Below are 27,500 nucleotides of genomic sequence, written 5' to 3'. Positions count from 1 at the left end.
ACTGTAACACTGATACTGATACTGACCAGACCCCCTACCCCTGCTCAGAGTCCTTACAGAGGACACCGTCCCACCCCATCAGTGATCAGATTCACCCAATCACACATGTGGTCAGTGCTGTATACGCCAGTGGTAACACCAAACACAGTCACAGTGAAACGCTGTTGCTAGCTAGGCCGTTTTATCCCTTACTGCAAGTTATAGCCTAAGACCAAATAAGATTAGTATCAAAGCAATGACACCATGAGACGAGACTTGCGTTTTTTAAAAGATTCCACTCTGAAACCCATTTCACAAGTTTTCATTTTCAGGCCCTCGACAAGGCCAACAACAGGTCGAAAGGCCAAAATGCAACGAAACGTATTTTTTCACTTCTGCACAATCTCATGCGGACGGGCCCTTAGCGAGAGACACCTGACCCCAAGAGCATGGCTCTGGCCTCATCCTGTGGGGGAGCGCTGTTGTGAGATGCAGGGCTGCGGGGCGGTGTGCTATGGGCTGTGGGGCGGTGGGCTGTGGGGCGGTGTGCTGCGGGCTGTGGGGCGGTGGGCTATGGGGCGGTGTGCTATGGGCTGTGGGCTATGGGCTGTGGGCTCTTTGGCCTGCTGCTGCTGCTGGAGGGACTCTTCCTCTGGGCACAACCTCTGTAGCCATGATGGGGGGGGGGGCGGGGGGGCAGTGATGTTTGCTCTTGGCCAGTCCAGCCCACCCCCCCCCCTCACCCATAAAAAGGCAACTGTGTGTGAGTGGTTGCCAGGAGACAAACAAAGGAGGGAAAAACAAACTGAGCTTTTGTTATTGTAATGGAGTAGAAATGGGAGGATGAGTGGGCACCATTAAAGCAATACCCCCCTTCAGATAGAAAGAACAGAAGGATGGGAAAGAGAGGGAATGAGAGAACACACACACACACACACACACACACACATCTAGCCATGAACACACATAGAAGACTAGAGAAACTGGTAAGCAGTGGCAGGTATGTTGTGCTGATGTTTTGACATTATTGAACAATGATTAGTTAAGTGTTTCCCACAGACAGACGATCCTGGATCTGACTTGCTCTGTGACCCAAGACTCACATAATGCAATCACACACACACACACACACACACACACACACACACACACACAGCTCAAAGGAGAGAGTAGCAGCAGTCTTGCCTATGCACATGTTCACTGGTTCCCACAGATAACCAGAGCAAAGCCACAGAGGAAGAAAGGAGAGGAGAAGCTTTTCTCTCATCCTCTCTGAGACACAAAGTGGGAGAGAAAAGAACACAAGGGGAGCGGTTGGGCAGAAGTGGACACAGGTGACAGGTGTGGGGAGTGGTGGAGAGGGCCAGAAAACAGCTCACTGTGTGTGTGTGTGTTTGAGTATGTGAATGTGTGAGGGTGAGTGTGTGTGAGAGAGAGGGCCAGAAAACAGCTCACTGTGTGTGTGTGTGTTTGAGTATGTGAATGTGTGAGGGTGAGTGTGTGTGAGAGAGAGGGCCAGAAAACAGCTCACTGTGTGTGTGTGTGTTTGAGTATGTGAATGTGTGAGGGTGAATGTGTGTGAGAGAGAAAGTGAATGTGTGAATGAATGAGTGAGTGCGTGAATGAATGTGCGAGTGAATGATATGTGAGTGAATGAGTGAGTGAGTGAATGTGTGAGTGAATGAATGTGTGAGTGTGTGAGTGACAGAAGGGCAGAGACCTTAAAATAATATTTAAAAAAATTAAAGTCTATAAAAAAAAAAAAATAACAATAAAAAACCACTGATCCCTAGATGAGAGCCCATACATGTGTCCTGCCTCAACGTCAACCTCATCTTCTGTCCAGTTATTCACATCTAGTCACACAAACCTCATTGTGTCTTATCCAAATAAAGACCACCAGATGATACAACTATCATACACGGAATGCATTTGGAACAGAAACTCTTACAAAGACTCTTAAGCCCGGGGAACCTGCCACTGACATCTAGATCATGACCACAACGCACACCCTGTTACAGCAAACATGCACACACACACAAATACAAACAGGTTTGTGCTCTCCCTAGTCTAGATCAGGGCCCGGTTTGCTTGCCACAGCAGCAGAATGGTAGATATGATGGCATGTACTTAGCAGCAGGAGTGACAGTCTGATCTCGGAAGAAATCACACATGCACATACACACAGTGTAAAGAATATGTTATCTATACTGGACTTTGAACACTTTAATGTGCCTTCATAAGTCACTCTCTGTCTGTGTGTGTGTCTCTCTCACTCTCTCACACACACACACACACACACACACACACACACACACACACACACACACACACACACACACACACACACACACACACACACACACACACACACACACACACACACACACACACAGGATCATGATGCTGTAAAGCCAGAGAAGACCACAGTGAGGTGTGTGTTTTAGAATGTGTGCATGTCATCACAGCTCAGGATCGTGGGTGTGTGTGTTTGGCATGCCAAACCAGCAGCGCAGCAGCAGCCAAGCTTCCAAGCTGCAAGCATATGTGTATGTGTGTGTCTTCACTCACATAATACACACACACACACACACACACACACACACACACACACACACACACACACACACAGCTCAAAGGAGAGACTAGCAGCAGTCCTTCCAAGCTGCAAGCATATGTGCATGTGTGTGTCTTCAACACTGTAGAACGATCTACCAAATCCATCTACTATACACAGGCATAATACAAACACAATCAGGGCTCGGAGTGTTATGGAGCTAGCTACTTGACACATGAAGCTTATCAAGCCTTGCTTATCCTTCCGAGACATCCTCTCACACACATCCACGATAACACACAGGTAGCTGCTGTATATTTGTGCAGTGACCCTCCTGTCTACCGGAGCACACTTGATCAGGATGGACATTTTCAGTATCTGAAGGCCTAAAAATGCTGTCTCCCAACATTGTGTGTCTGCCTGTGTGTGTGTGTCTGCCTGTGTGTGTGTGTGTCTGCCTGTGTGTGTGTCTGCCTGTGTGTGTGTGTCTGCCTGTGTGTGTGTGTCTGCCTGTGTGTGTGTGTCTGCCTGTTTGTGTGTGTCTGCCTGTGTGTGTGTGTCTGCCTGTGTGTGTGTGTCTGCCTGTGTGTGTGTGTCTGCCTGTGTGTGTGTGTCTGCCTGTGTCTGCCTGTGTCTGCCTGTGTGTGTCTGCGTGTGTGTGTGCGTGTGCGTGTGCGTGTGCGTGTGCGTGTGCGTGTGCGTGTGCGTGTGCGTGTGTGTGTGTGTGTGTGTGGCTCCAAATGTTTAAGGCAGGCTTCAGCAGAGCCTTAGCTGATAATGCAATTGTGTTTGTTGGCATGCATTTAGTCATCTGAAATAGGGCGAGAGAAATCAAAAAGACCCACAACAGCAAGAGAGAGAGAGAGAGAGGGAGAAGAAGAGAGGAAGAGAGACGGAGTAGAGACGCTACGACAGAAAGAAAAGAGAGCAGATGGAGTTTCCTCTTGGGAGTTTTGAGTGCAGAACTGAAATAATTATCATACAGGAGATGGAATCCAGGCAGGTAACCCAAACCAGCTAATGTGACACAAGACAAGTAACCCGATCAGTCTCCATAGTAACCTACACCTGCTGGCATGATCACACTATCCAAACCTGCTACAGTACACACACACACACTGCAGACTGACCACCATCTGCTTTACTATATAGTAACCTAGTCGTCGTAGCAACTCACAGGTAGCCATCCCCATGGCAACCTGATAGTGTATATCTGAAATCATGACAATTAACATGTGCGCAGTCACACATTTTCTATGATAACGCCATTCAAATCATCACGTGACTTTGTTTGAAGAGGGTCTTCCTCCTAGGGAGATGAAAGATCGGAGCTGAATAAGTCTGAAAGTTTGATCTATTATTGCAAACAGCATCAACCTCCTTCTTCAGCCTTTAGCTTAAAAATCAAATATGGAATGTGGGCCTGTACACATACAGACTCATAGCCCACTATAAAGCAGGGCAAGTAAAAAAAAAAAAGCCTGGTCGCTTGAAACTTATCCACAGAGACAGGTATTTCCAGTCTTGCACCACTTTCATGGTGTGTGTGTGTGTGTGTGCGCGTGTTTAAAGTTTTTGTAAGCCAAGACTAGGCCTAACCCTCGTCATAAGAATAAAATCAGCAGCCAACCCACCCCACCCCACCCCAGTCTACTACCATCTTTGAGCTATTAAATGGGCACGCAGAACATGCAATAGAACTGAGAGATAGATACAATCATATGACTCTCATACAGGGAACTATTTGGAATAAAAGACATTAGACACACTAGGATAGTGTTCAGATTTGGGTACAGTGAATTAAGTCAATCTGGCAGCCTGAGAAGACCTGAGAGACTGAAGCCAGATTCCCCTCAACACACACAAAGGCCTGAGTCTAGTGCTCTTAATGTTTTGTTTTTGAGGTAAAGTGGAGAGGGTGTTCGTCGTATGAGCTGGGAAAGGCCCGTTCTAGAGCCAGATGCACTCTCCTCACCTGCGGACCTACAAAGCCCAGCTCTGTCTGCAGGCTCATCCACAGCGGCACTCGCTAACCAACAGCTCAGGAGCTCAGGAACTGCTCCTGCTCCTGCCTCAACCTCACACTAGTTGCAGGCCAACCGTCCTGACAGAGGAAATAACAGGATCCTATTTGTGTCCCAGGCAAGCAAGAGGATGCCTCAAAACACAGTGACCAGAGACAGCAGGCCAACCCAAAAAGTAATGGGGGCCAAAAAGGCTCTCCTGCTACAATACTCCAATGTCCCGACTTCACCCGGAACCATTCACTCTCAAATCAGCATACCCGTTTAGAAACCCAGTGCCCAGTGGCATTATGAAGTCAGGTCCCTTTCCGATTCATTTTGAGAAGAAAACACTGGCTCATCTGTTATTACAGACATTTAGCAATACACCGACTACACGAGTACGCCACTTCTCATATAAGCTCTTCTGTAATAGAATACCGGTTTCGAGATATATATCTTTATATATAATAATATATATATAATGCTTGAACCTCATCGGATGGCCTTTGTGGTGTGCATTGCACTCACGGGGGGGGGGGGGGGGGGGGGGGGGGGTGAAAGTGGGGGTCACAAACGCTCTCCCTCCTCCCTTGTCAAACCCGCAGCCCATCCCCCTTCCGTGGCCAGCCCCTTGGCACATTTAAATCGCCAGCGTCTCAGCACTGCCCCGCCGTCATCGTAAATCACCATGCAACAACTGCACAAATGAATTTGAAAATTTGAAAGCATGCGGACGGAGTGGTTTCCTTACCTGCGCCTAGGTTTCTGTGAGCGCTGGGGGGGCCTGAGTGTCTGTGTGCACCGGGAGACAGGATCGCTCCATGGGGGCGTAGGTTTTCTGTGTGACCGTGAGCTCCGAACGGTATACATCCGGAGTTGTGCTGCTGTGTGTGGTTCACTCCGATAGCTCCACCAGTATTATGAATGCTACTACCGTTGTTGATGTTGTTGCTGCCGCTGCTGTTGATGTTACCATTAGCTCCTCCATTCACTCCACATTGGTAAAATCCGGACCGCGAACGCGATCGAGTCCTAGGTGGTTCCGTTGCCATGGGAGGCGGTTGGTGGTGGTATGAACTGGCGATGTGGGAAGACGTGGGAGGGGATTGCGACGGAGAGGAGTATCCGAGAGCTAGAGGGACCCTAGCGGCGGTGTGGCTATGGTTCCGAGCGCCTCTAGCCACCTCCGGTCCCCTGTGTGAGTGGTCTTGTGAATGTCCCCCCGTGTCGTCACATAAATTAGACCGTTTCGGAATAGGCTCGGGGGTTGCGGGGAGCTGAGAACAAACGCGGGGCTCTTGAGTAGTCGGTTGACCAGTGGTGGCGATTGGCATTTCCTTTAGGGGGGTTTCCTTTCCTTCTTTCTTTTACTTCCTCCAAAAGGCACCACTTCAGAAAAGTAATACAGAAAAGAGTGTGAGTAACTGGGTAGTTAAACACAACAACACATCACTCACCCCACTTCCAAGTTGCGAGGAAGTTGGTTTTCGTATTTTCAATCCACTGGCTCGTAATTCGATGGTCTGTCTACTTAAAGAGCTCCTTTTGTTTTGGTGCTTCCCAGACGCTTCAATCATCCAGCCCCTTCCCCATAGCTAGCCTTAGCCAGATACGTCGCCTTTCCAAGTAAAAGACTGGTACAACGAAAACCCTTTTCAATCCCAGTTGTACGTTGATCTTATGAGTCCCTTTAAATATTTAAATGACTGGTGTTTATTGTAGGTAAACATAACATGCCTGACGTAAGAAAAAAAATATATGGAGACCAAACGGAACCCCTCTTTCTTAACAAGATACCCAGTAAACTAAGTAACGTTTTCTATCGTTGAAGATATAGCCAGGGGTGAACAGCCAACGATAGCTAGCGAGTACTTCCGTAAAGCTCACCCATGGGGTTGACATTCACTGTAACGTTATAAACGCCTAAGCTAGCTATGCTAGAAAGCTAGCTTGTTTTTATGAGCACACAGCTCTTTAAAAAGCCAAACACGCAATGTTTGATTTTAATACAGTATAACCTACACAACCTATCAGACATAAACGGCCAGGTCACAGATAAACATACGTATCGAAGGCAGTGTATTTTAGACAGTTATCTAGACGCCGTTAACTTATTTTCTAAGTTAGCCTGCTAACAACTAGCCAGCACTCCTCAGTTAGTCTCGCGCTGGCTGTGGTCCACCGTACGCCAGAATAAACTGAAAATCAACAGCGACGTTTTGTTTTATATTTCCAGAAATATCAGTTTAAGTGAAAGTTTTAACTACCGTTACTTCTATTCACTGTACACATGAACGCACGTTAATCCCAAGTATATAGACTGCTGAGATGGAAAAAAGCGTTACCAGGCGAGGAAAGAGAGGTAACGTTATTTAAAAGTGGTTAACCTCTCACTAATTACACCGAAAGACACAGAGAGAATATGTGAATAAAACCGACCTTCCTCTCCACCCTTAGCACTGAAAATGATACACGATACATATAGATTTGAAACAACAAACTTACCCAGAATTTAGTAAAATACACGATATTCCAGGCTCCAACGCACTGGTTATATTTTGAGTGGTGTATGATCCTCCGTTCGGTCGGTGTCAGTGTGAAATGTGACAGACCATCAACGTTAGGCTTTCAGATTTCCAAGCAGGCAGAAGACATCGAACCCAGAGAAAATGTACCATACCCCTTGATCTTGTTTCAATGTATCTTCAGGTAAATAAACGCATTAGCAAAGACTGTTTTAGCCTACTTCTGTTGGGTTTAGTTGTGTGGATTTAGTGTCAAATCACAGTCTAGCAGTGTAAGTTACTCAAAGAAGGCTTTAAGCACTTATCTTTAAGCACTTACACCGAGTTCAAATTGTAACAGCGAGTCCACGAACTAACTTACAAACATTGTATCAATGCTAATTTCCACACATTTGCTCAGCTATAAATCCTTTTGGATGCGTAGCTTTCACTTACATTTAAGCGTGTGCATGCGTTTGTATAGGCCACTAGATGTCCTTTCGTCGGTTGATTGTTTAGCCCTAGCCGTACTTGCACAGAGGGGGTGCGAGGCAGGCGAGCGAGCAAAGGCTTGCAATGTGAATAATTTACAAACGATGGATATTAGCTATCCAGGGCGCTTCTGTTGCAAACTGGCTTGAAACAACGTCTAGTAAAAAAAACAAAAGCTTTTTTTTTTTCGTCAGCGTCTTTCTTATTTTTCTGTTTGTTTACTAGCACCGCACAGTAGGCTATTTATTCAAGGCTTATCTGCTGCCTCATCAGTGGTTGGGGGGCATTGACATTTGCCCGTTAGCTTCCCATACCAAATCCTAAACTTCTTTTAATTTTCAAAACCATATTAATTGCGGCCGGATGAGTGTATGTTATGTCCGCCCTTTATTTCACTGGCGTACTCTATAATCAGCGTTTAAATGTTTAGTCTATAGGTTAAAAAAACAAAGGGCAAAATAATTCTGTAAAGGATGCATGGTCTGGTTATACTGTGATGATTTCCAAACGAGAAACTACAGGCTACCTGTCTTCAACGTCTGCAGAGTGAATCTCAGTGTCCACATGATGTGAACGATTATGTTTCACATTATTGAACAGTGTTTGATAAGTCTGTTGGAACCACTGAAGTGTATCAAGCAGTGCACAACAGAGGTGAAATCTAAGTGGTCAGACACCGAGGTCTACACATTGTTTGATTTTTCCACGGGTGTACTTATAGTTTTAAAAGAGCCACACAGACGCCACAGATATAATAGATTGTGTACATGAGATATAATAGTCAATGTGTGTATTGGATTGATCACACACAACACACACACCCCAACCCATCTCACCTCACCAACATACTCTATCTTGTTTTGTTCTCATTTCACACTCAGAGCCACCCTCCCTCCCTCACACACACACACACACACACGCTTTTTCTCCACCACACCCCTCTCTGCACTTTGATGATATGCAAATGGTATTTTCCCCTCTTCTGTTCCCTGGGTGAGCTGAAGGCAATACTCCGCAGTCAGATTGTGAAGGGGAGGGATAGAGGATCAATCTTTCACCCAGCGAGTGTCCGATAGCCAACAGATAGAGCTTGGGAGTGTGTGTGTGTGTGTGTGTGTGTGTGTGGAGGGGGGTGGCTGGGGGGGAAAGGAGTGGGTTTAGGTGGAGGGGGAGGGGATGGGGTGTGTGATGGAAAGAGAGTGGCAGAATGGGGGTGGGGAGGTGTGTATGGGAAGGGGGGTACCTCTGACATGTTCCCTTATTGGTTTGTTCAAATGATGGGGGGAGGGGCACCACACACACACACACACACACACACACACACACACACACACACACACACCAGCTGGACTAGGGGGACCAGAGAAACAAAGAAGAGAAGGAGAGGGAGATATGTGTTTTAATATTAAATATTCAGGCTCTAATTAACATGCAGTGATAGAGCTGGGTGAGGGGTGATTTTTATGCACAGATTTAAATTGCCAGACAAGAGATGGGTTGAGGGATTTGAACACAAACCGAATATAATCATTTGTTCGTATCTCTTTTCACATCAAGCCACTACTGTTAAAACTGTGACTTTTGTCCTACGGAAGACCATTTGTTAAACTATATTCATCAACAAAGAATACAAAATGATTTAATTTAAATCTAATGCTCTCTCCGGTTAATGCTGTTCAAGAACGATTTCTCCGAATGGGGATCAGAGATCTAAATCAGATGTGGGAGAGCAAGGACTATAGGGCCTGCTATACTGTATCTATACTGACACTGATTCTATCATCTTATGGTGTGGTTGGCACAATATCACCTTTTAGAAAATGCGTACTGTAATCTAAACGTCCTCTTCCAGACAAGCACATACCCAACCACTGTTACCCCAGAGCACTTAATGCAACAATGGATCTTAAGCGCAGCTTTTCCAAACCAGCTCAACCAGTCCTAACGCACACACAGGAAGAGAGCGAAAATAAGAAAAGCTGTGTGAGTGTGAGCCAGCCTCCATGTCTTTTGGCCAAACCCACACAGTGAAATTGGCAGAGGACACTTGGCTGGAAAATGAAGAGAAAAATATAAGACAAAAAATGGCAGGGGTGATGAACTATGCCAAGAATGCACAGGCAAGAAGCAACACATTTGGGGTCTCTGCCTCAGCTGATTCTAGCTGGAATGAAACGTGACCCACACACACACACACACACACACACACACACACACACACTGCCTTTCAGTTGTCATAATGCCCTGTTTGGAAGGTTTTCCTCTTATACTGCATAATTCCATTATGCAGTAAGATCACCACAATCAGAAGGATCAAACTGTATTACAGCTCATAAACTTTGAGAAAGACTGAAACATGAACGCTGTTCAGTACTACATACTTATACATGCAGGGTTCAAGGCCAGTTGAGTTGTCATTATGAGGGATGTCCATCTTATTCTGGAGTTATTGCTGTCACATAGGCACTCCCCGGACCTTTGTTGAAGAGCTATGTGTTAAAATCTTCACACATTGTTTGAGTGTGTTTGCGCGTAGTTTTAGCTTACGTTGATATGTCAATTCAACCCTGAAGTGTTCCAATTGGGAGATAAATGTTTTGGACTTCACTCTTTTTTCCATCCTTCCATGTGCTTCAGAAGCAGATGTTAGTGTGTGTGTGTGTGTGTGTGTGTGTGTGTGTGTGTGTGTGTGTGTGTGTGTGTGTGTGTGTGTGTGTGTGTGTGTGTGTGTGTGTGTGTGCGTGTGTGTGTGTGTGACAGAGAGAGAGTGAGTGAGAGAGAGGGGTCGTTACAGTTACACTTCCATTGAGAAAGCACCAGCTTTTGGCAACAGGTAAATGCAGCTGTTGAAGTGTGAGCGTGTCTGAGAGAATGAGAGAAAGAGAGTGAGCAGGCTTGTTTGAAGAAGAATGATTAAAGCCATGTTAGAAACCGGCACGAGAGGTGTGTGTGTGTGTGTGTGTGGTGTGTGTGTGTGTGTGTGTGTGTGTGTGGCATGAGAGGCCATGTAAGGAACAGGCATGAGAGGCTTGACTTATTGCCTCACACTCACAGGCTCGCTGCCTACGACAGTTTCATCATCAAAGGACATGGAGTTAAAGCAGCTTGATGTGTCATCCCTGACTAACACGTGTTGTTATGCCCTTACCATAGGCAGATAATGAGAGTAGAGGAAAACCTCTTCTGTCGTCATTATTCACACAAAGATGGACAAAACTACTGAAATTCAGAACATGCTGGCTGTTTGTAACAGTTTGTACAATTGTACAGTTTGTACAATTTCCACAGTTTTACATTTTGTACCCTGACTGGTTCAAACTCAGTTTAGATATTATTATGTTTTTGTGACCCTCTTCTGTGGAGTAAATCATATTGGGAACATTTGAGAGAAAAACCTGCATCTACATGCATAGTCAAGACAGCATTAGTGGAACAAAGGTTTTTGGTTCTGTGCATATAGGTGTCATCTTACATGCCATCCTTAATTCTCCAGCAGTGAAATAGCAAATCATTACCTGATCATGCAAATACTCAATAAGCAAGAAGAACATTACCTACTTTAGTATTTTTTTGGTTTAACATTAGGAATCATTTATTGAAAATCTGCCAACTAACCTAGAATGTCTTGTCTGTATGTTCTACTCAGTAGCCTACTAGGAAATGTCCTGTCTTATCTGTTGAGCCTGTGCACTTTATATGTTTCACCGTGGGAGAGTGGGAAACGTTTTATCGACTTTGTATGTCTTGACATGTGAAGTAATTGACAATAAAGCTCCTTTCACATGACTTTTGACTTTGACTTTGAGAATAACATAAAATATTTTGTAGTTTGAATGCTACAGCCTTAATGTTAAAATGCAGGTTTCTCTTTGAAGAGTCTAATCCAGGTGTGGACAAGCATTCCTAAAAGGCTTCCATGAGTCAGGGATGCTTGAACATTCTAAACAGCATTACCAGAGATATTTCCATCTGAAGCTTTCATGGTGAGCCTTAGCCTTTAATCACTCAAAGCTCAAAGTTTGTTTTCACATATCTAGTTAGCCCAAGGTTGTTTAGCAGTTAGCTTCTGTACGTGCCACCTTCCCGAGTGCTTAAGATAGCAGGCCTTACCTTCTGATAGCTGAAGTAGATTGTTCTGGCAAAGGGAAATATTTCTGAGTTCTCTTGGACTCTCCACTAAAAAGCTAAAACTTAATAACAATGCATTCATATTACCCAGAAAGCTGCAAGAGAAGTTCTTGAAGAGAGAGTACTTGAAGACCAGTGACATGAATTATGGCTTCTTAACTGAAGATGATTGTTGTTGTTGTTGTTGTTGTTAACTTACTTGCGTATAATAATATTGGAGGAAAACAAACTAAAAGAAAAACAGACTTTTTTTTGTTTGCTGTAAACATAATATTTCAGCCTGTGCTGAACACATAAGTCAAAGGCCTGCACCTTATACATGACAAGATATTGTCATATTCGATTGCATCTATCTTTGTTGAAATGCAATCATTGTCTGTGCCGTCTTATTAATGCTTGTATTACAGTTCATATCTGGCATGATGTTTGTCACTGTAAAACACATGCTGTATATCTGCTAGCTGTCCACCACAACTTCTGACCACAGGTCATTCTGTTCTCCCTAAAGTGTGTGTGTGTGTGTGTGTGTGTAGGTGTGTTTGACAGACAGAGAGTTTCCTGTGTGATTTTAAACACAACATAAATCTGGTGTAGGGTAATCTCTCTCTTTTTTATCACACTCACTTGAGGTGATTTCTGAGCTCTAGCTTTCTGTCACGTCTGCCTCACCACATCCGGGCGGAAAAGAACGCGACAGCCAACATTATAGTGTAACGTGTTGCCTGTGCAGGTCTTTGTCATCACTCATAAACACCTGGTCGAACTCCGTTCTTCATCATGGTCAGTTACTGCCCAATCTGCGGAAAGCCTGTCTACTTTGGTGAGTGTCTATATTAAATGTCTTTACCTAGTGCAGAGACAGTACTGAGACTCTTTGAGTATGCAAATGCTATATGTAGGTGTGACAGGAAGGAGATGGTTGAGCAAGCATAGCAGTCTACGTTTTGAGAGTATGTGTATGTGAGAGAGTGTGTGTGTGTGAGAGAGAGAGAGAGAGAAAGAGACAGACAGAGATGTACAGTACCTTTCTTCTGAATTGAAACCTGGTTTGTTACATTTCTGTTCGGATATACAGTATATTACAGTTATTCATTTGAATTGAGTCATATTTTTAAATTATTATGTAGTTTTAGTTTTCTATACCTAAAAAAAGTACATTTATTCCGTTTGCTGGTATATTCCTCTCTTATTTTGATTTAGCATTCAAGTTATTCCAGTTTTGTGTCGAAGTCTTGAACTTCGAGCTCTGGGTCTGGAGTCAACCCCAGTGACCACCAGAGACTGACAGAAGCATAACCTATATTTTGTGAGGTGCTCTGTGTGTGTGTGTGTGTGTGTGTGTGTGTGTGTGTGTGTGTGTGTGTGTGTGTGTGTGTGTGTGTGTGTGTGTGTGTGTGTGCGTGCGTGTGTGTGTGTGTGTGTGTGTGTGTGTGTGTGTGTGTGTGTGTGTGTGTGTGTGTGTGTGTGTGTGTTTGTGAGGTGCTGTGTGTGTGCGTAGAGGGAGAAGGAAAGAGGGAGAAGCAGAGGTTGAGTCTCGGCTGCTACCATAGTCTATCACCACTGAGTCATCAGGGCAGGAAGTGGGCTGGGCTAGTGGGACAGGAAGTGGATTTGGCAAGAAGTAGAGAAAGAGAGGCTGCTGGCGTGAGGTCTGAGGGTACTCCTAGAGACTGAGGCACTTCCTGCACAGCAGTCCGGAATCCATGCAGTCAAACAAGACCAGCTTTTATTTCAATTGCTGTCCACCACGTGGACTGTGTATGTGTGTGTGTGTACTGTGTGTGTACTGTGTATCAGAATATTTATGTGTGTGTGTGTGTGTGTGTGTGTGTGTGTGTGTGTGTGTGTGTGTGTGTGTGTGTGTGTGTGTGTGTGTGTGTGTGAGAGTCTTTATATGCATTTGAGTAACATCATTTCTGTCCATGCTAATGCCATCTATCTCAGATTAGTCAGGAGGAAATAAGACATTTAAAGTTGGTTTGAAACTAAAACTTCTGTCTCATTGTGCCTGAACTGCTGAGTAGTGCCCCATAAGAGACTGTTTTCACACAAAGAATTAAACAAATATGACGATGCCAATATATGCTTAATCTTTCATAGACAACAGTCAACAGGTCAAAACAGCTTGACAAATCATACTCTTTTTTTTACCTGTGAAAGATCAAATATCACATCTATAAAGGCCATATGAGAAAAGCATACATTTGTGTTTGACTGTTTAAATTCTTTCTTAATGATTTTGGTTTTGATCTGGATTTTGTACTTTTGCCTGTCGTCACCTGTCGTCACCTGTCGTCACCAATGTGAATTGACCTGTGACCTGTGTCTTGATAAGGTGAGAAGAAGCGCTCACTGGGACGAGACTACCATCCTCTCTGTCTCAAGTGCCAAATGTGCAAGAGACAGCTCACAGCAGGACAACATGCAGAGGTACACGCACACACACACACACACACACACACACACACAGACACACACACAGACACACACACACACACACACACACACACACACACACACACACACACACACACACACACACACACATACACACACACACACAAACACACACACACACACACACACACACACACACACGCACACAGACATTGTGACAAAAGTTTGTGTATAAGAAAGGTATGTGTTTACCAGATAGAGGGAAATGAAGTGACCCTGTGTGAACAGTTCCAGCCTGGGTAGACTCATTCTGCCACAGTACTGTTAGGGAGATCAAGCTCCAGGCGCTTCCACAAACCGTATTCATGATGTGTTCTTGCTCCTCATGAACAGCACGGGGTGTTTTCTCAATAATGCACACAACAGAGAGCTAATAAATGATGAAATGTATACTAGGGCCGTGCATTATGATTCTGGGAGTAGGTATGCTTAGGTCTGTAGCCATGGGAAGATTCCATGTTCCAGGCTGTAGGCTCTTAAATGTAAAGCAATGTGGAAGCTAACTCTTGGTGAATTGTGTGTGTGTGTGTGTCTGTGTGTGTGTGTGTGTGTGTGTGTGTGTGTGTGTGTGTGTGTGTGTTTGTGTGTGTGTGTGTGTGTATGTGTGTGTGTGTGTGTGTGTGTGTGTGTGTGTGTGTGTGTGTGGGTGCATTGTGTTTCAGCATAATGACCAGCCATACTGCACAACTTGCTACATGAAGACATATGGTCCCAAAGGTAACACAGTCCATGGGATTGTAAAAACCACAGTCTCAGCTCCAGCTTTCAACTTCAGTGTTTGAACAGACATATGAGTATCATCACACTCACCCCCACCCCTATCTCTCTCCCTTTCTAGGTAAAAGACCCATGTTTTGACACAGTACAGCAGGGGTCAAAGTCAGGCCTGCGGGCCAATTCCGGCTCCCAAGTGATTTTATCCGGCCCGAGAAGTTCCATTGATTTTAATGGGCCACCCCAACGTTTACCATAAAAATCTGGCCCCCAAATGACCAGACTGGACGCTCATCTGCCCCTGGGTAATTTGAGTTTGAGACCCCTGCAGTACAGCCTCATAGAACTTAAGAGAAACACTCGACTGCATCCATCCACTTGTTGGACGGATCTGTCCATCCAAAGACACAGACCTGGAGACTGGACGTGTTTACACACACCGTCTCTTTCTGCCTCACCCACGGAGGGCTCACGAAGAAAGGGTTGAAGACGGATTCATCACTCCCAAAAGAATCATCAACCTCTTCAAGACAGGATGACACCCCATTAGAAACTGAACCAGGAGTGCTTCCAAACCAAGAGACTGCTCAACATTAACACCACTGGTATTGGAATAGGTCAATGGCAGGACAACACTGTTAACAAACATGACAAAGGAGAAGAAAACATAATAACATGCAGATTCACAGGCCACCTCTCTCTCACACACACACACACACACACACATACTGACACAGAAACATGGACTTGACATTATTAAATTGTTGTCAACATAGCTAATATCAGGAAGTATTAAAGTACTAAACTATCTGTACTGAAATATCAATAAAGTATTTTTTTTTAATAACAGTCATGTTCTTTATTAGGGTTTTGAGTGAAGAGTTGCTATCACAAAATCATATGATGGGCTCAGAGTGATATCACAGAGCTATAATAATAATTAATCATGATAATTAATCATTCTGGTTTTAATTAAAAACCAAAAGCACACTAATAATGGACATGCACAGATACCCACGGATGAACAGTATACGTACAAGCTGATTGCAAAATCACGGTTTGTCTTTAATACCTTTATATCAAATGAACATAAGGTAGATTATCTATACTATTGAAGGTTAATTTTGCCACGTACACATTCACATACAGACACACAGGGACACATGCATGTTGTACTCACGTGTATTGTACAGAAAAACCTGCTAAGGATGTGTGTGTGATGGAAGGGTGTTTTACAATCAATACAGAAGTAATGAAATCTATGTGTTATACATTAAGAGAAGAAACGGAGAAGAGGTGCGCGCACAATAATAACAGCACTGGTCCTCTGAAATGACTGCTTGTGTGTGTGTGTGTGTGTGTGTGTGTGTGTGTGTGTGTGTGTGTGTGTGTGTGTGTGTGTGTGTGTGTGTGTGTGTTGTGTGTGTGTGTGTGTGTCTGTATATGTGAGTGAGTGTGTGTGTGTGTGTGTGTGTGCGTGTGTGTGTGTGTGTTTCCAGAGGAGGAGAATGCCAGGCTATTGGTGAAGGCATTGCATATCTGCAGTGGAGAGATTAATGAAGGAGTGAGTGAGATCCCCTGCTGTTCCTAGCACACACCCCCAACCCCACTGACACACACACACACACACACACACACACACCCAACCCCACTGACACACACACACACACACACACACACACACACACACACACACACACACACACACACACACCCCCAACCCCACTGACACACACACACACACACACCCCCAACCCCACTGACACACACACACACACACACACACACACACACACACACACACACCCAACCTCACTGACACACACACACACACACACACACACACACACACACACACACACACACACACACACACACACACCCAACCCCACTGACACACACACACACACACACACACACACACACACACACACACACCCAACCCCACTGACAGGTCACCCAAGCCTTGTGCTACCAGCTGACTCATTTACATGTTTTTTTAAACGAGAGAGAAAGAGGGGGATAAGGGAACAAAGGGGAAGAGTTGCCTTATGAGCATCAAAGCCTTCAGCCTGATACAAGGGCATCCACAGTCAAGGAACAACTGCAGAGGGAGGAATGTGTGTGTTTGCAGAGAAAATAACAACAGAAATGTGTGAGCCAGGATTTACAGTTGTCTCTGTTTTACCCAACAGCTATACAGTTATTGTACACAAGCAGACATGGTTGATATCGACAGGGCAAAAGTAAGGCAACAGCATGCATAGATACAGTACAGCGCAAACCCACACAATACCCATGCAGGTACGTTACAGAAATATACAATGTGCTCATATGATGTGTTTATTGCGTCTCAAGATTGCATGATCAAGAGACACAGTTTGAAAATAGTGTTTTAAAGTAAAATAGGCTGTGTGCTGGAGGAGGTCTTCCACTCATCCCAATGCCTAGGTGTTTGAAGTGGTGTTTTGCTCCCCTTAAAAATATGAATAAAGAAGTAGGGACTGCAGTTATAATTTCATTATCTCTGTTTTAGTAGCACTCACTGAATATGGCTATTTCAGTATAATACTGCCATCTTCTGGTAAGGTTAAGAATAACATGCCATTACCACTTGGCTGGCACAGAAGATATTGTACAATTGAAATGTTGTTTGTCAAAAGTTATATCTGTACAATGTTTTTGGCCAGGCCAATCACAATAATACACTATTTGTTAAAGAGAAGTGGGAGAGGGAGGGTAATTTGGTTATTTCTGAGGAGGAATGGGAAAGATTATGTAAATTACAATGAGAATCAACATGTTCGACTATGTGGCGAGAATTTAGTTAAAAGGTTTTTTATCACGCCCCTATGGAAAGGAACATGATTGTGTGACATGGACAATGAAATAGGCCTAGATTGTTTTTGTAAGGAAATTGACCTAAATCTCATTATGATGGCTTTATTCTATGGTTTATAGAGCATAATGATGACTTTGTAGATATTTCATAGTTTTTAGGGTATTTTAATGGCAAAAACAACTGAAACCTCTCAAATATGTATAGTGTTCTAATAATTATGGCCACCACTGTATACTTTATATCTTTTTATAAGGTAAACCTTTGGTCATAGTAAAGAATTGACAGATATTTTCTTTTTTATTATTATTTTCTTTTTCTTTTGGTCATCTGGATATTGACAAGAGTACAATCAAACATGACATATTTAAAATATTTTAATACTTCAATACTTTGAAAAACACACCTTCCTTACACATTTCTAGGCCAAATATATAATTTTGAACTTGAAAATATCTGTCAATTCATTGCTGACCAAAGGTTTACCTTATTAAAAATAAAAAATAAATGAAAAAATAGAAATAAAAACACACACAAACATGGGGAGCTTTCACATTACATATAGCAAAGATTAGAATAGAAATAGAGTTCAAGTAAGTACAAATATATCACATTATTATGTTCTTTTAACAATTCAAAAATAATCTGACCGTATAGGTTTAACATACTCAGTCCATCTAGACCAGATCCAAAGGAATTTTTCTTTCTGAATTCTAAGTGATAGCTTTTTTTACTTGCCACCAGAAGTATCAGCATTAATTTCCTAGCATCACTGTTCCACATCTCAAATGGAATATTCCCCAGGTAAAGGGTGTCACACTTAAAGGGGATGTCAATCTCAAAAATAGCTTCCAATTATTTATGAATCTCCTGCCAGGAACTAAAAGTGGGCATTCCCAGAAAACATGGAGGTAATTGGCTTCATTCAATACACATAATCGCCAACACCCTACGCCATTCCCTTGGTGTCGTTTTTGTAGGGGCGTGATAAAAAAACCTTGTAAGATTTTTCCAACTAAATTCTCGCCACATAGTTGAGCATGTGGATTCCCATTGTAATTTACATAATCTTTCCCAGTCCTCCTCAGAGATAACCAAATGACCCTCCCTCTCCCACCTCTCTTTAACATACAGTGTGTTGTTGAGTTTGGCCTGGCAAAAACCATTGTACAGTCTGGAGACAATCTTATTACATAGGCTATATCTGAATTACCTGCCGATAGAAACCCCTCCATGATTCCGGTTATTCCCCCCTTCAATGCTCCACTTACGTTTTGATTGAAATAATGACGGACGTGAAGATACCTATAAACCCCCCCCCCCCCCCCCCCCTTGTGCACATATGTAAAGTAATTCGAAAGGCCTTTTTCAATCCACGTTCTAAATCTGTCATCAGTTTAGTTTGGAAGAAAGTCAGTATCAAATGCACACCATCTTAACATTCTAAGTAAGATTCCCAAACCACATAATTTTACTGTCTCCTGCCAAATCTTCAAAGCTATGACAGATATTTTCAAGTTCAAACTGATATATTTTGCCTAGTAATGAGTCCTGAACTAGAAAGGAACTTGTGTGTTTTCAAAGTATTGAAGTGTTAAGTGTCATGTTTGTTGTACTCTTGTCAATATGCAGATGACCAAAAGAAAAACAAAATAATAATAATAAAAAGTTATATCTACAGGAGCAATCATGAATTAAGGCTTTATTCTGCACTTTTGGTGAGATGATGATAAGTCCAAAGACTGAATGCCTTCATATTGCACCTTTTTTTTTTAAAATAAATTAAATGAAAAGACCTATCACATAACAATAAATACCACATAATCAAGCATTTCGAATATGAAGTCTAGTGTGTTTTTTCTTCCGCTTTGGTGTAGCCTGCCAAGCCATACCATCAACTTCACGTCTTGAAAATCTGACAAGGCATCATTCAGACCATCCTGTGTGTTTGCAGTGGCTTGGAATTCTGTGGATGGTTACACCCCAGTCCGTTAGGGGTCACTAAGCACATAGTTGACAGAAGTTGGGACCTAACGTTATTCGAAGAAGCTGCTTGTTAGCAAAGCGCTAACAAAGATTTGCGCTAACGGTAGCGGGCTAACTTACCCTAGCTCCAAAAGGTTGGAGAATGAAAGGAGTGGCACATTACGAATAGTCCCCGAGTTCTCAGCGAACATGGCAGCACAAGACGAGCTCAGTAAGTTTGAAACAGCCTTGTTCGCAATGATCGTGTGTACTGTTCATTCATTGACATTTCACAGAAGAAAAACATAAATTAAGCTTTATTTGGTCCATCCAACCAATTGTGTCAGCAGCTCTACTCCTTTTGACGTTATCTGCTTTGCTGATGTCGCTAGCGCAGAGCCCGGCTGGTAAAGGCCCAGTGCCCAGTCATGGTGCGAATTGAAAGTAACGAGAGGAGACAGTTTTATGAGGAATAGATTTGCCTTTCCTTTTGCGTTTTCAATTAATAAACAGACCAGTGCTGTCTACACTCTGTTTGTGAATGTCATGTTTAATCATTGAAAATAATCGTAGTTATTGACACCTGCAGGCAAACATTTAGTATCATATCTAGTTAGCTTCCTAGCTTATAGCCAGCTAACGTATAAACTTCTATGTAACGGCATTCTTGTAGCTAATCAGCTAACACAACGTCAGGACATGAAGGTTAACGTTACATTATTGTCTTATGCTTGGCTGTTATCATATTCAAGTGTATGATATTTAGTTGAATCTCAATACTGACTTAAACGAAGAACGTCAAATGGGTGTGTTGCCTTTTGTTAATGGTATGCTTGGCATGGAGGTCCAACACTGCTAACGTTCAGCTACTAAGTTAGTTACCACAGATAACTTCCTTGGCAGTGTATGCCCTCATGTATTTTTGACGCATATTACATCCTGGCTATATTCAAGAAGACCACTATCTATGGCGTACAATGGTAGCTTGTTGGGCAGCCAGACATTTCACATCCTGCAATGTTCCTGAGAGGATTCTACTAAACCACCCCTATACGTTTTATTATGTGTTTTGCAAATCATCTCTGTAGTGACTACTATGTGTGTCAAAGGTTTTGAACATATCAAAGTATGCTGAACGTGTGTGTGTGTGTGTGTGTGTGTGTGTGTGTGTGTGTGTGTGTGTTTAGACCAGCTGGAGCGTGTGTTCCTGCGGTTGGGCCATGCTGAGACCGATGAGCAGCTGCAGGACATCATCTCTAAGTTCCTGCCGCCTGTGCTCCTCAAACTCTCCAGCGTCCAGGAGGGCGTCAGGAAAAAGGTGTGGCCTTGGGGTCTTGGACTAATCTCTCTCTCTCTCTCTCTCTCTCTCTCTCTCTCTCTCTCTCTCTCTCTCTCTCTCTCTCTCTCTCTCTCTCTCTCTCTCTCTCTCTCCCCCCCTCTCTGCATACTGGCAAACATAATCGTACATTCACAGAACTAGATGTGCATCTCAATCAAGAGCACCCTACTCAATGAAACTCTTATCATCTTCAGTTCTATCTGTACATCTTTCAGTACATCTCACATGTATATTCTTTACCCAGGTGATGGAGCTGTTAGTCCACCTGAACAAGCGCATCAAGAGTCGGCCAAAGATCCAGTTGCCAGTAGAGACGCTGCTGGTGCAGTACCAGGACCCCGCTGCGGCCTCCTTTGTCACCAACTTCACCATCATCTACATCAAGATGGGTTACCCGCGGCTGGAGACCAGCAAGCAGTGTGAACTTGCCCCCACCCTACTGACCGCCATGGAGGGCAAGCCACAGCCACAGCAGGACAGGTGTGGCCAGGGCTACACTCTCGCTCTCACTCACAAACACACTCTCACTCACAAACACCTGCACTCACACTCTCACTCACAAACACCTGCACTCACACACTCACTCACAAACACCTGCACTCTCGCTCTCACACACAAACACCTGCACTCTCGCTCTCACACACAAACACCTGCACTCTCGCTCTCACACACAAACACCTGCACTCTCGCTCTCACACACAAACACCTGCACTCTCACTCTCACTCACAAACACCTGCACTCACACACTCACACTCACTCTCACTCACAAACACCTGCACTCACACTCACACTCACTCTCACTCACAAACACCTGCACTCACACTCTCACACTCACTCTCACTCACAAACACCTGCACTCACACTCTCACACTCACTCTCACTCACAAACACCTGCACTCACACTCTCACACTCACTCTCACTCACAAACACCTGCACTCACACTGACAAACACATTCACTCACAGTCTCATTTTTCAAACACATACACACGTTCAGATGGCACAACGCCCTAATGAGGCCCTTTACCGCATGGGCCCCAATTTCATTGATGGGCATCTGGCAACGAGCAAGGACCACCGCACATGAGCTTAGGCTAATTTAATAACTTGACAAAATAATTTAGCTAATTTAATACCATGAGGAGGATCTTCAGCACAAATGGGTTTGCAATGCTCCCACACACCGCACAATAGCTTTAGTTCATGAGCAACAGACTTTGATCCATGTTTTGTTGCTTTGCTCATTGCCTGTTGAAATTAGGGCCCCACTACTTGATCAATGTCTTGGTTCTTCCATTTCTCCCAAGCATCCTTCATTTTAAGCATAATTTGGTCTACTAAGTGGTTGCTCTGTGCTTATTATAGAATATTTAGATTCCGTAGTGGGTGATGTGGCTGTTTATTGAACATCTCATATCTCCCTGAAAAATTCAATTTTAGCACATCACTCAAGCGAGCCTGTGGACTATTCAAAGTTTAAAGTACTTTATTGTCATTGTCACAAAGACCACGAGACAGTAGAGGCAGCAACAGACAGCTAAAAAAACTTAGGCTGCTGTAAACATTACCTTCCACAGCTAAATAATAAAAAAATAACAATTAATAAATAGATTAATAAATATCTCTGAGTAAATTTAAAAATGCAATATACGATCAGCAATGACTTATCAGCCAGATATTCGAGCCAGAGCCATTGGAGCCGTGTATATTCGCTCAGCCAGATGTTGGCGTACGTAAAGCACTGGTGTATAAATGTATGTTGTGTTTTGGTCCTACTGTAGTCTGATGCACCTGCTGATCCCAACGCTCTTCCACATGAAGTACCCTAAAGACCCCTCCAAGCCCTCGCCCTTTCAGCTCTCAGAGAAGCCAAAGACAGCCCACCTGCTCCTGGAGTTCATGCTGGACGTCCTCCTCATGCCCTACGGGTAAGCACCCAACAGGAAGTGGTGACGCAACAGTCCACTGACCCCTGATTACTAGGGGCGACAGTGGTACAGCAGGTGGAGAAGTCGTTTAGTTGTTTAGTAATCAAAAGGTTGCTAGTTTGATTCCCTGTCCAAGCTTCCTTGAGAAAGACACTGAACCCCTAATTGATCCTCATGTGCAGTGTGCCACCAGTGTAAAATGTGTATACATCTTTGTAAGTCGCTTTGGATAAAAGCATCTGCTAAATGATGAAATGTAAATTAAATGTACTAACCCAGAGTCCGCTCCCAGTGTCAGTACCTCACTCAGAACACCCTGATTACTGACCCAGGGTCCACTCCCAGTGTCTCTACCTCACTCAGAAAAACAAGTGGCTGTCAATTCCCATTTGTCTTGATGGGAGGGAGGCTTAAGGATCAGTTTCAACTGTTAATAACTTTGAAGTGGAAAAGTAGAGGTGAAACTAGTGTAGCTCCTCCTCACACCAAGGTGTTGCTATGTTACCAGGTCACATGTCCCTCACTGATGCTTGGGGGATTCCCCTTGTCCAGTGGCAGTTTTTTTTAACTGTGTTGGAACCAGCATTATTATATTGTTCTGTGGAGTACACAATTTTGAATGGACTGTCAAAGAGTTTGGTGGTCTGGTTCAGAGCACTGAATTGTAGTCCAGATCACTGCCATATGCTACCATTTATCGACTCTATGCTAGCAGTCGAGCTTTGCACCCTATAGGTAGTTACAGAATCAGTATTGTTGGTGTGTGTGTGTGTGTGTGTGTGTGTGTGTGTGTGTGTGTGTGTGTGTGTGTGTAGGTGTAGGACCAGATGTGACGCCTGTGAGTGTGTGTGTGTGTGTGTGCGCACGTGTGTGTGTAATGTTGGTCATTGTGTGGTTTATTCTGATCCCGTCCACAGGTTTGTGTTGAATGAGCCCCCCTCCCGCCCATCTCCTCCCTCCCCCCAGAGTGGGAATGCGGCGGGCGCCGCGGCGGGCGGGCAGGGTCTCCCCCAGCCGCCCCCTGGCATGAGCGTGTACGCAGTGAAGCGGGTGATCGGAGAGGTGCAGTGGAGCCCTGAGCAGCTGGAGCAGGTATACGTGTGTGTGTGTGTGTGTGTGTGTGTGTGTGTGTGTGTGTGTGTGTTGGAGCAGGTACACACGTGTCGCTGTGTGTGTGTGTGTGTGTGAGCGTGCGTGCGTGTGTGTGCGTGTGTGTGTGTTGGAGCAGGTACACATGTGACATCTGTGTGTGTGTGTGTGAGCAGGTACACATGTGACATCTGTGTGTGTGTGTGTGTGTGTGTGTGTGTGTGTGTGTTGGAGCAAGTACACACATGACGCCTGTCTTCACTGATGTGAGACTGCTTCCAGCTTTTAATACTATCTTTAGTGTGAACAATGCCCTTTAACGTTTGTGTCAAATCTATGCTTGTTGGCAGTGTAAGCTGGGGATTGTGAAGTTCATCGAGGCTGCCCAGCTGTGTGAAGTGGAGACGGTGATTCATCTGGTCGTGGCCTCCAGTGATACCAGACACGGCGTGGCCACGGCTGCAGACCTGGAGCTGAAGAGCAAGCAGAGGTACCAACATGCCGTGCCGTCACACACACAGTCACTCACACAGTCACTCACACAGTCACACACACACAGTCACACACACACACACACACACACAGTCACACACACACAGTCACACACACACAGTCACACACACACAGTCACACACACATAGTCACACGGCTTCAGTCTGTCCAACACTGAATAGAGACAGAACAAACATGATGCATATTGATACAGCAAAGGGAATCTAACCTGCTAAGTTTTGCACTGTGTGAGCTGGAAATAGGTTGACGGTCGTATTTGTATTTTATAATCTTACAATGCAATGGTTTAGAATAGAGACAAAATAACGCACCTTTTAACGCACCTTTCATTCAAAAGAATCTCAGAGTGCCTACATATTAGAAACTAACTAAAGTTATGTACTGTGTGAGCTGGAAATAGGTTTAGGGTCGTATTTGTATTTTGCGATCTTACAATGCAACGGTTTAAAGGTATTGGCCGAGGCAATAAGGTGTTGTGTGATCTATTTCAGCATCATTGATTGGAACAATCCTGTCATCATCAACAAGATGTATAAAGTCTACCTGGGAGACATTCCCCTCAAGACCAAGGTAGGGTGATGCTCATGAACTCCATTTACCTTAACATCAGTAAAGTTTGTTTGTAGTTTAAGATGGGGTACAAGTAAGTTGTAGGTGGAATGGGTACCATTCTCATTTGGGAGTACCAGATTAGGTAGATTACCCAGTGAGCAGGCGCCGGGTGAATGTGGGTGCAATTGTGTATGAATTGTGACATTGTCTTCACGAGGGCCACCAAGACACACTGGTGCTGTCCTTGCAACAGCAACAATATGTTGGTAATCTCACCCGATTGGACAGGGATCAACCATTCAACACAAAGGCAGATCAATTAAGTTGATAATCCACAAATCAGTCTCATTAAATATATCAGTCTCATAAAATATATTATACTATCAATTTGGAACAATGATTAATAATTAAATTAATAATTACAAAGTTACCTTATTAATAGTATGGTTGAAGGTCATTGGAGTTCTGAATAGAAGAGGTTGACAACGTCCATTCTTGTGTAACATTAAATAAACCAGCGTTTATAAATCAAAGTATTTATTTACACAATACACACAATATGTAATCTAGCTAAATGTATCTAACTAATGAATTGAAGGAGTATGTATGTGTAAGGGAGAGGGAGTGTGTGTGTGCGCGAGCTTGTACGCTCTGAGGAGCGAGCCTGAAAATATGTGTGTGTGTGTGTTCCTTTGTCCTGACCACCGTAGTTCCGCGTGCATGTGTTTGCAGATTCGTGAACATACGTGTGTGGTATGAAAGGGACGAGCCTATATTTGCAGCGCGAAGTTTGAGTATGTGCTTCCCGTGTGTGGCTATATGAAGGCCAATGTATTTGTAATCGTATGTGATTTAAGATGCCATGTTAGGAGAAAGAGATGGTTAGTGATGCATGCAAGACTCGTGTGTCTGATAAGCAATCCTAACGATTTCCCTTAGATGGTGTGGCGAAGCAAACTACCAATTAACAATGAAAGTATATAACAGTTATGTTCGGTAAACAAAACAGATACAATACATGAACAATGGCATATAAACAGTCCTATGCTTAGCCAGGTTGTGAAAAGCTAAATGCCCAGTTAATGTCAGTTTACCAGTCCTTTGGGGAAAGTTGTGCTGACGTAGATGAGGATGTCCGTAGATGAAGAAAGTTGTCCTTGCTTTGATGTCGTCGGTATTACACTGCAGTTTAGATCGGAGGATCTAATCGCTCCGAATGTTGCAGTTCCGCGAATCATGTTGTGCTTCGTTTCTCCCGTTGCAGAGTTAGCGGGCAGGTCTATTGTTAGCTGCTTTGCTAAACTTACTTTGTCTCAGTTAGCGGGCAGTGTTTGGCTAACGAGAGATTGTCTTTGTTGAGAACAAAAGAGTAGGCCTTCACCAGTTGATGGTGGAAGGACGGAGACGCTCCTTGGCCGACGCCAGGAGGTAGAGAGATGTGAGCTGGCAAACGCCAGAGTAGAAAGAGAGTTGTAGCAAAGAGAAAGAATGTATCATTTCAACGCAGTTTATAAGCAAAAGTACGTCACGGTTTTTACCACCTTGTTTTCAGCCAATTGCTGTCTCAGTACTGAAATGCCGATAACAGTTTAGGTGATAAGGGAATTGTGGGTAATGAAGTCTTTTGTGGGACTACCGACAAAGTTTTGTTAAAGTGTGTGTGTGTGCGTGTGCGCGTGCGTGTGCGCGTGCGCGTGCGTGTGTGTGTGCGTGTGTGTGTCTGCAGGGAACATCTCTGAAGCGAGAGCTGAAGCATGAGCCGGTGAGCACCAGAGTGAAGCTGAAGATTCTGCCCCACCTCCTGCGCTCACGCCTGGCAGCCGAGAGCTTTCCTGCCAACATACAGGTGAGGGAGTCTCCACAGTCTACCCTTCCCACTGCACGCACACACACACACACACACACACACACACACACACAGGTGAGGGAGTCTCCACAGTCTGCCCTGCCCACTGCCCACTGCACACACACACACACACACACACACACACACACACACACATACAGGTGAGGGAGTCTCCACAGTCTGCCCTGCCCACCTCAGGCACTAATCTTCAACCTGGTGCCCATCTATCCAAACAGTCAATGCACCAGCCGCCTACGGTTGAATGTGGATTTGTGGAAAGGGCGCTCAACGTATTCCTTACCAATGCCTCTAGCGGGAGGATGGCTTTTAGGTAGAGGACTTTTCAGACTCAGATCGGTAGATTCATTAATGGCTGTGAAGGCTGTGAGGGTGTATCACCAGCTACATGCTCTAATTAGCACTCTTCAGCCCCAGAGAGGACTGTCATTGGTTCGCTCTTCAGCCTCAGAGAGGACTGTCATTGGTTCACTCTTCAGCCCCAGAGAGGACTGTCATTGGTTCACTCTTCAGCCTCAGAGAGGACTGTCATTGGTTCACTCTTCAGCCTCAGAGAGGACTGTCATTGGTTCAC

General features: G+C 44.2%; 3 protein-coding genes across 4 annotated transcripts in view; 2 read left to right on the top strand and 1 right to left on the bottom strand.

Moving 5' to 3' along the window:
* The window catches only part of rnf38 (ring finger protein 38), a 26,398-nt gene extending 19,271 nt beyond the window's left edge, over positions 1-7,127 (bottom strand). Inside the window, exons 1-2 of the mRNA XM_080858682.1 lie at positions 7,048-7,127; positions 5,294-5,931 (exon numbers count right to left, since the gene is read on the bottom strand). Coding sequence (XP_080714808.1) covers positions 5,294-5,876 — 583 coding nt within the window. The 5' untranslated portion in view covers positions 5,877-5,931; positions 7,048-7,127. The remainder of the gene's footprint in view (positions 1-5,293; positions 5,932-7,047) is intronic.
* A 5,316-nt stretch (positions 7,128-12,443) lies between these two features.
* Positions 12,444-14,366, top strand: LOC308381674 (cysteine-rich protein 1; the record flags this gene model as incomplete). Its single annotated transcript, XM_080859261.1, has 3 exons — positions 12,444-12,486; positions 14,002-14,096; positions 14,319-14,366. The coding sequence occupies 3 exons, from the start codon at positions 12,444-12,446 to the stop codon at positions 14,364-14,366; spliced, it is 186 nt and encodes a 61-aa protein (XP_080715387.1).
* A 5,410-nt stretch (positions 14,367-19,776) lies between these two features.
* ecpas (Ecm29 proteasome adaptor and scaffold) overlaps positions 19,777-27,500 on the top strand; it is a 33,833-nt gene continuing 26,109 nt past the window's right edge. Inside the window, exons 1-8 of one of the 2 annotated variants that reach the window (XM_080859560.1) lie at positions 19,777-19,873; positions 20,829-20,959; positions 21,225-21,460; positions 22,762-22,908; positions 23,826-24,000; positions 24,348-24,487; positions 25,002-25,080; positions 26,789-26,908. In XM_080859560.1, the coding sequence (XP_080715686.1) occupies positions 19,852-19,873; positions 20,829-20,959; positions 21,225-21,460; positions 22,762-22,908; positions 23,826-24,000; positions 24,348-24,487; positions 25,002-25,080; positions 26,789-26,908 (1,050 nt within the window). In that variant the 5' untranslated portion in view covers positions 19,777-19,851. Of the gene's footprint in view, positions 19,874-20,828; positions 20,960-21,224; positions 21,461-22,758; positions 22,909-23,825; positions 24,001-24,347; positions 24,488-25,001; positions 25,081-26,788; positions 26,909-27,500 lie in introns of both variants that reach the window. The other variant, XM_080859559.1, reaches the window with a different exon arrangement.

The sequence above is a fragment of the Sprattus sprattus genome (assembly GCF_963457725.1).
Source record: "Sprattus sprattus genome assembly, chromosome: 20".
Taxonomy (NCBI): domain Eukaryota; kingdom Metazoa; phylum Chordata; class Actinopteri; order Clupeiformes; family Clupeidae; genus Sprattus; species Sprattus sprattus.
Note: the sequence above shows the minus strand (reverse complement) of the source record. Positions and strands in the feature narration are given on the sequence as shown.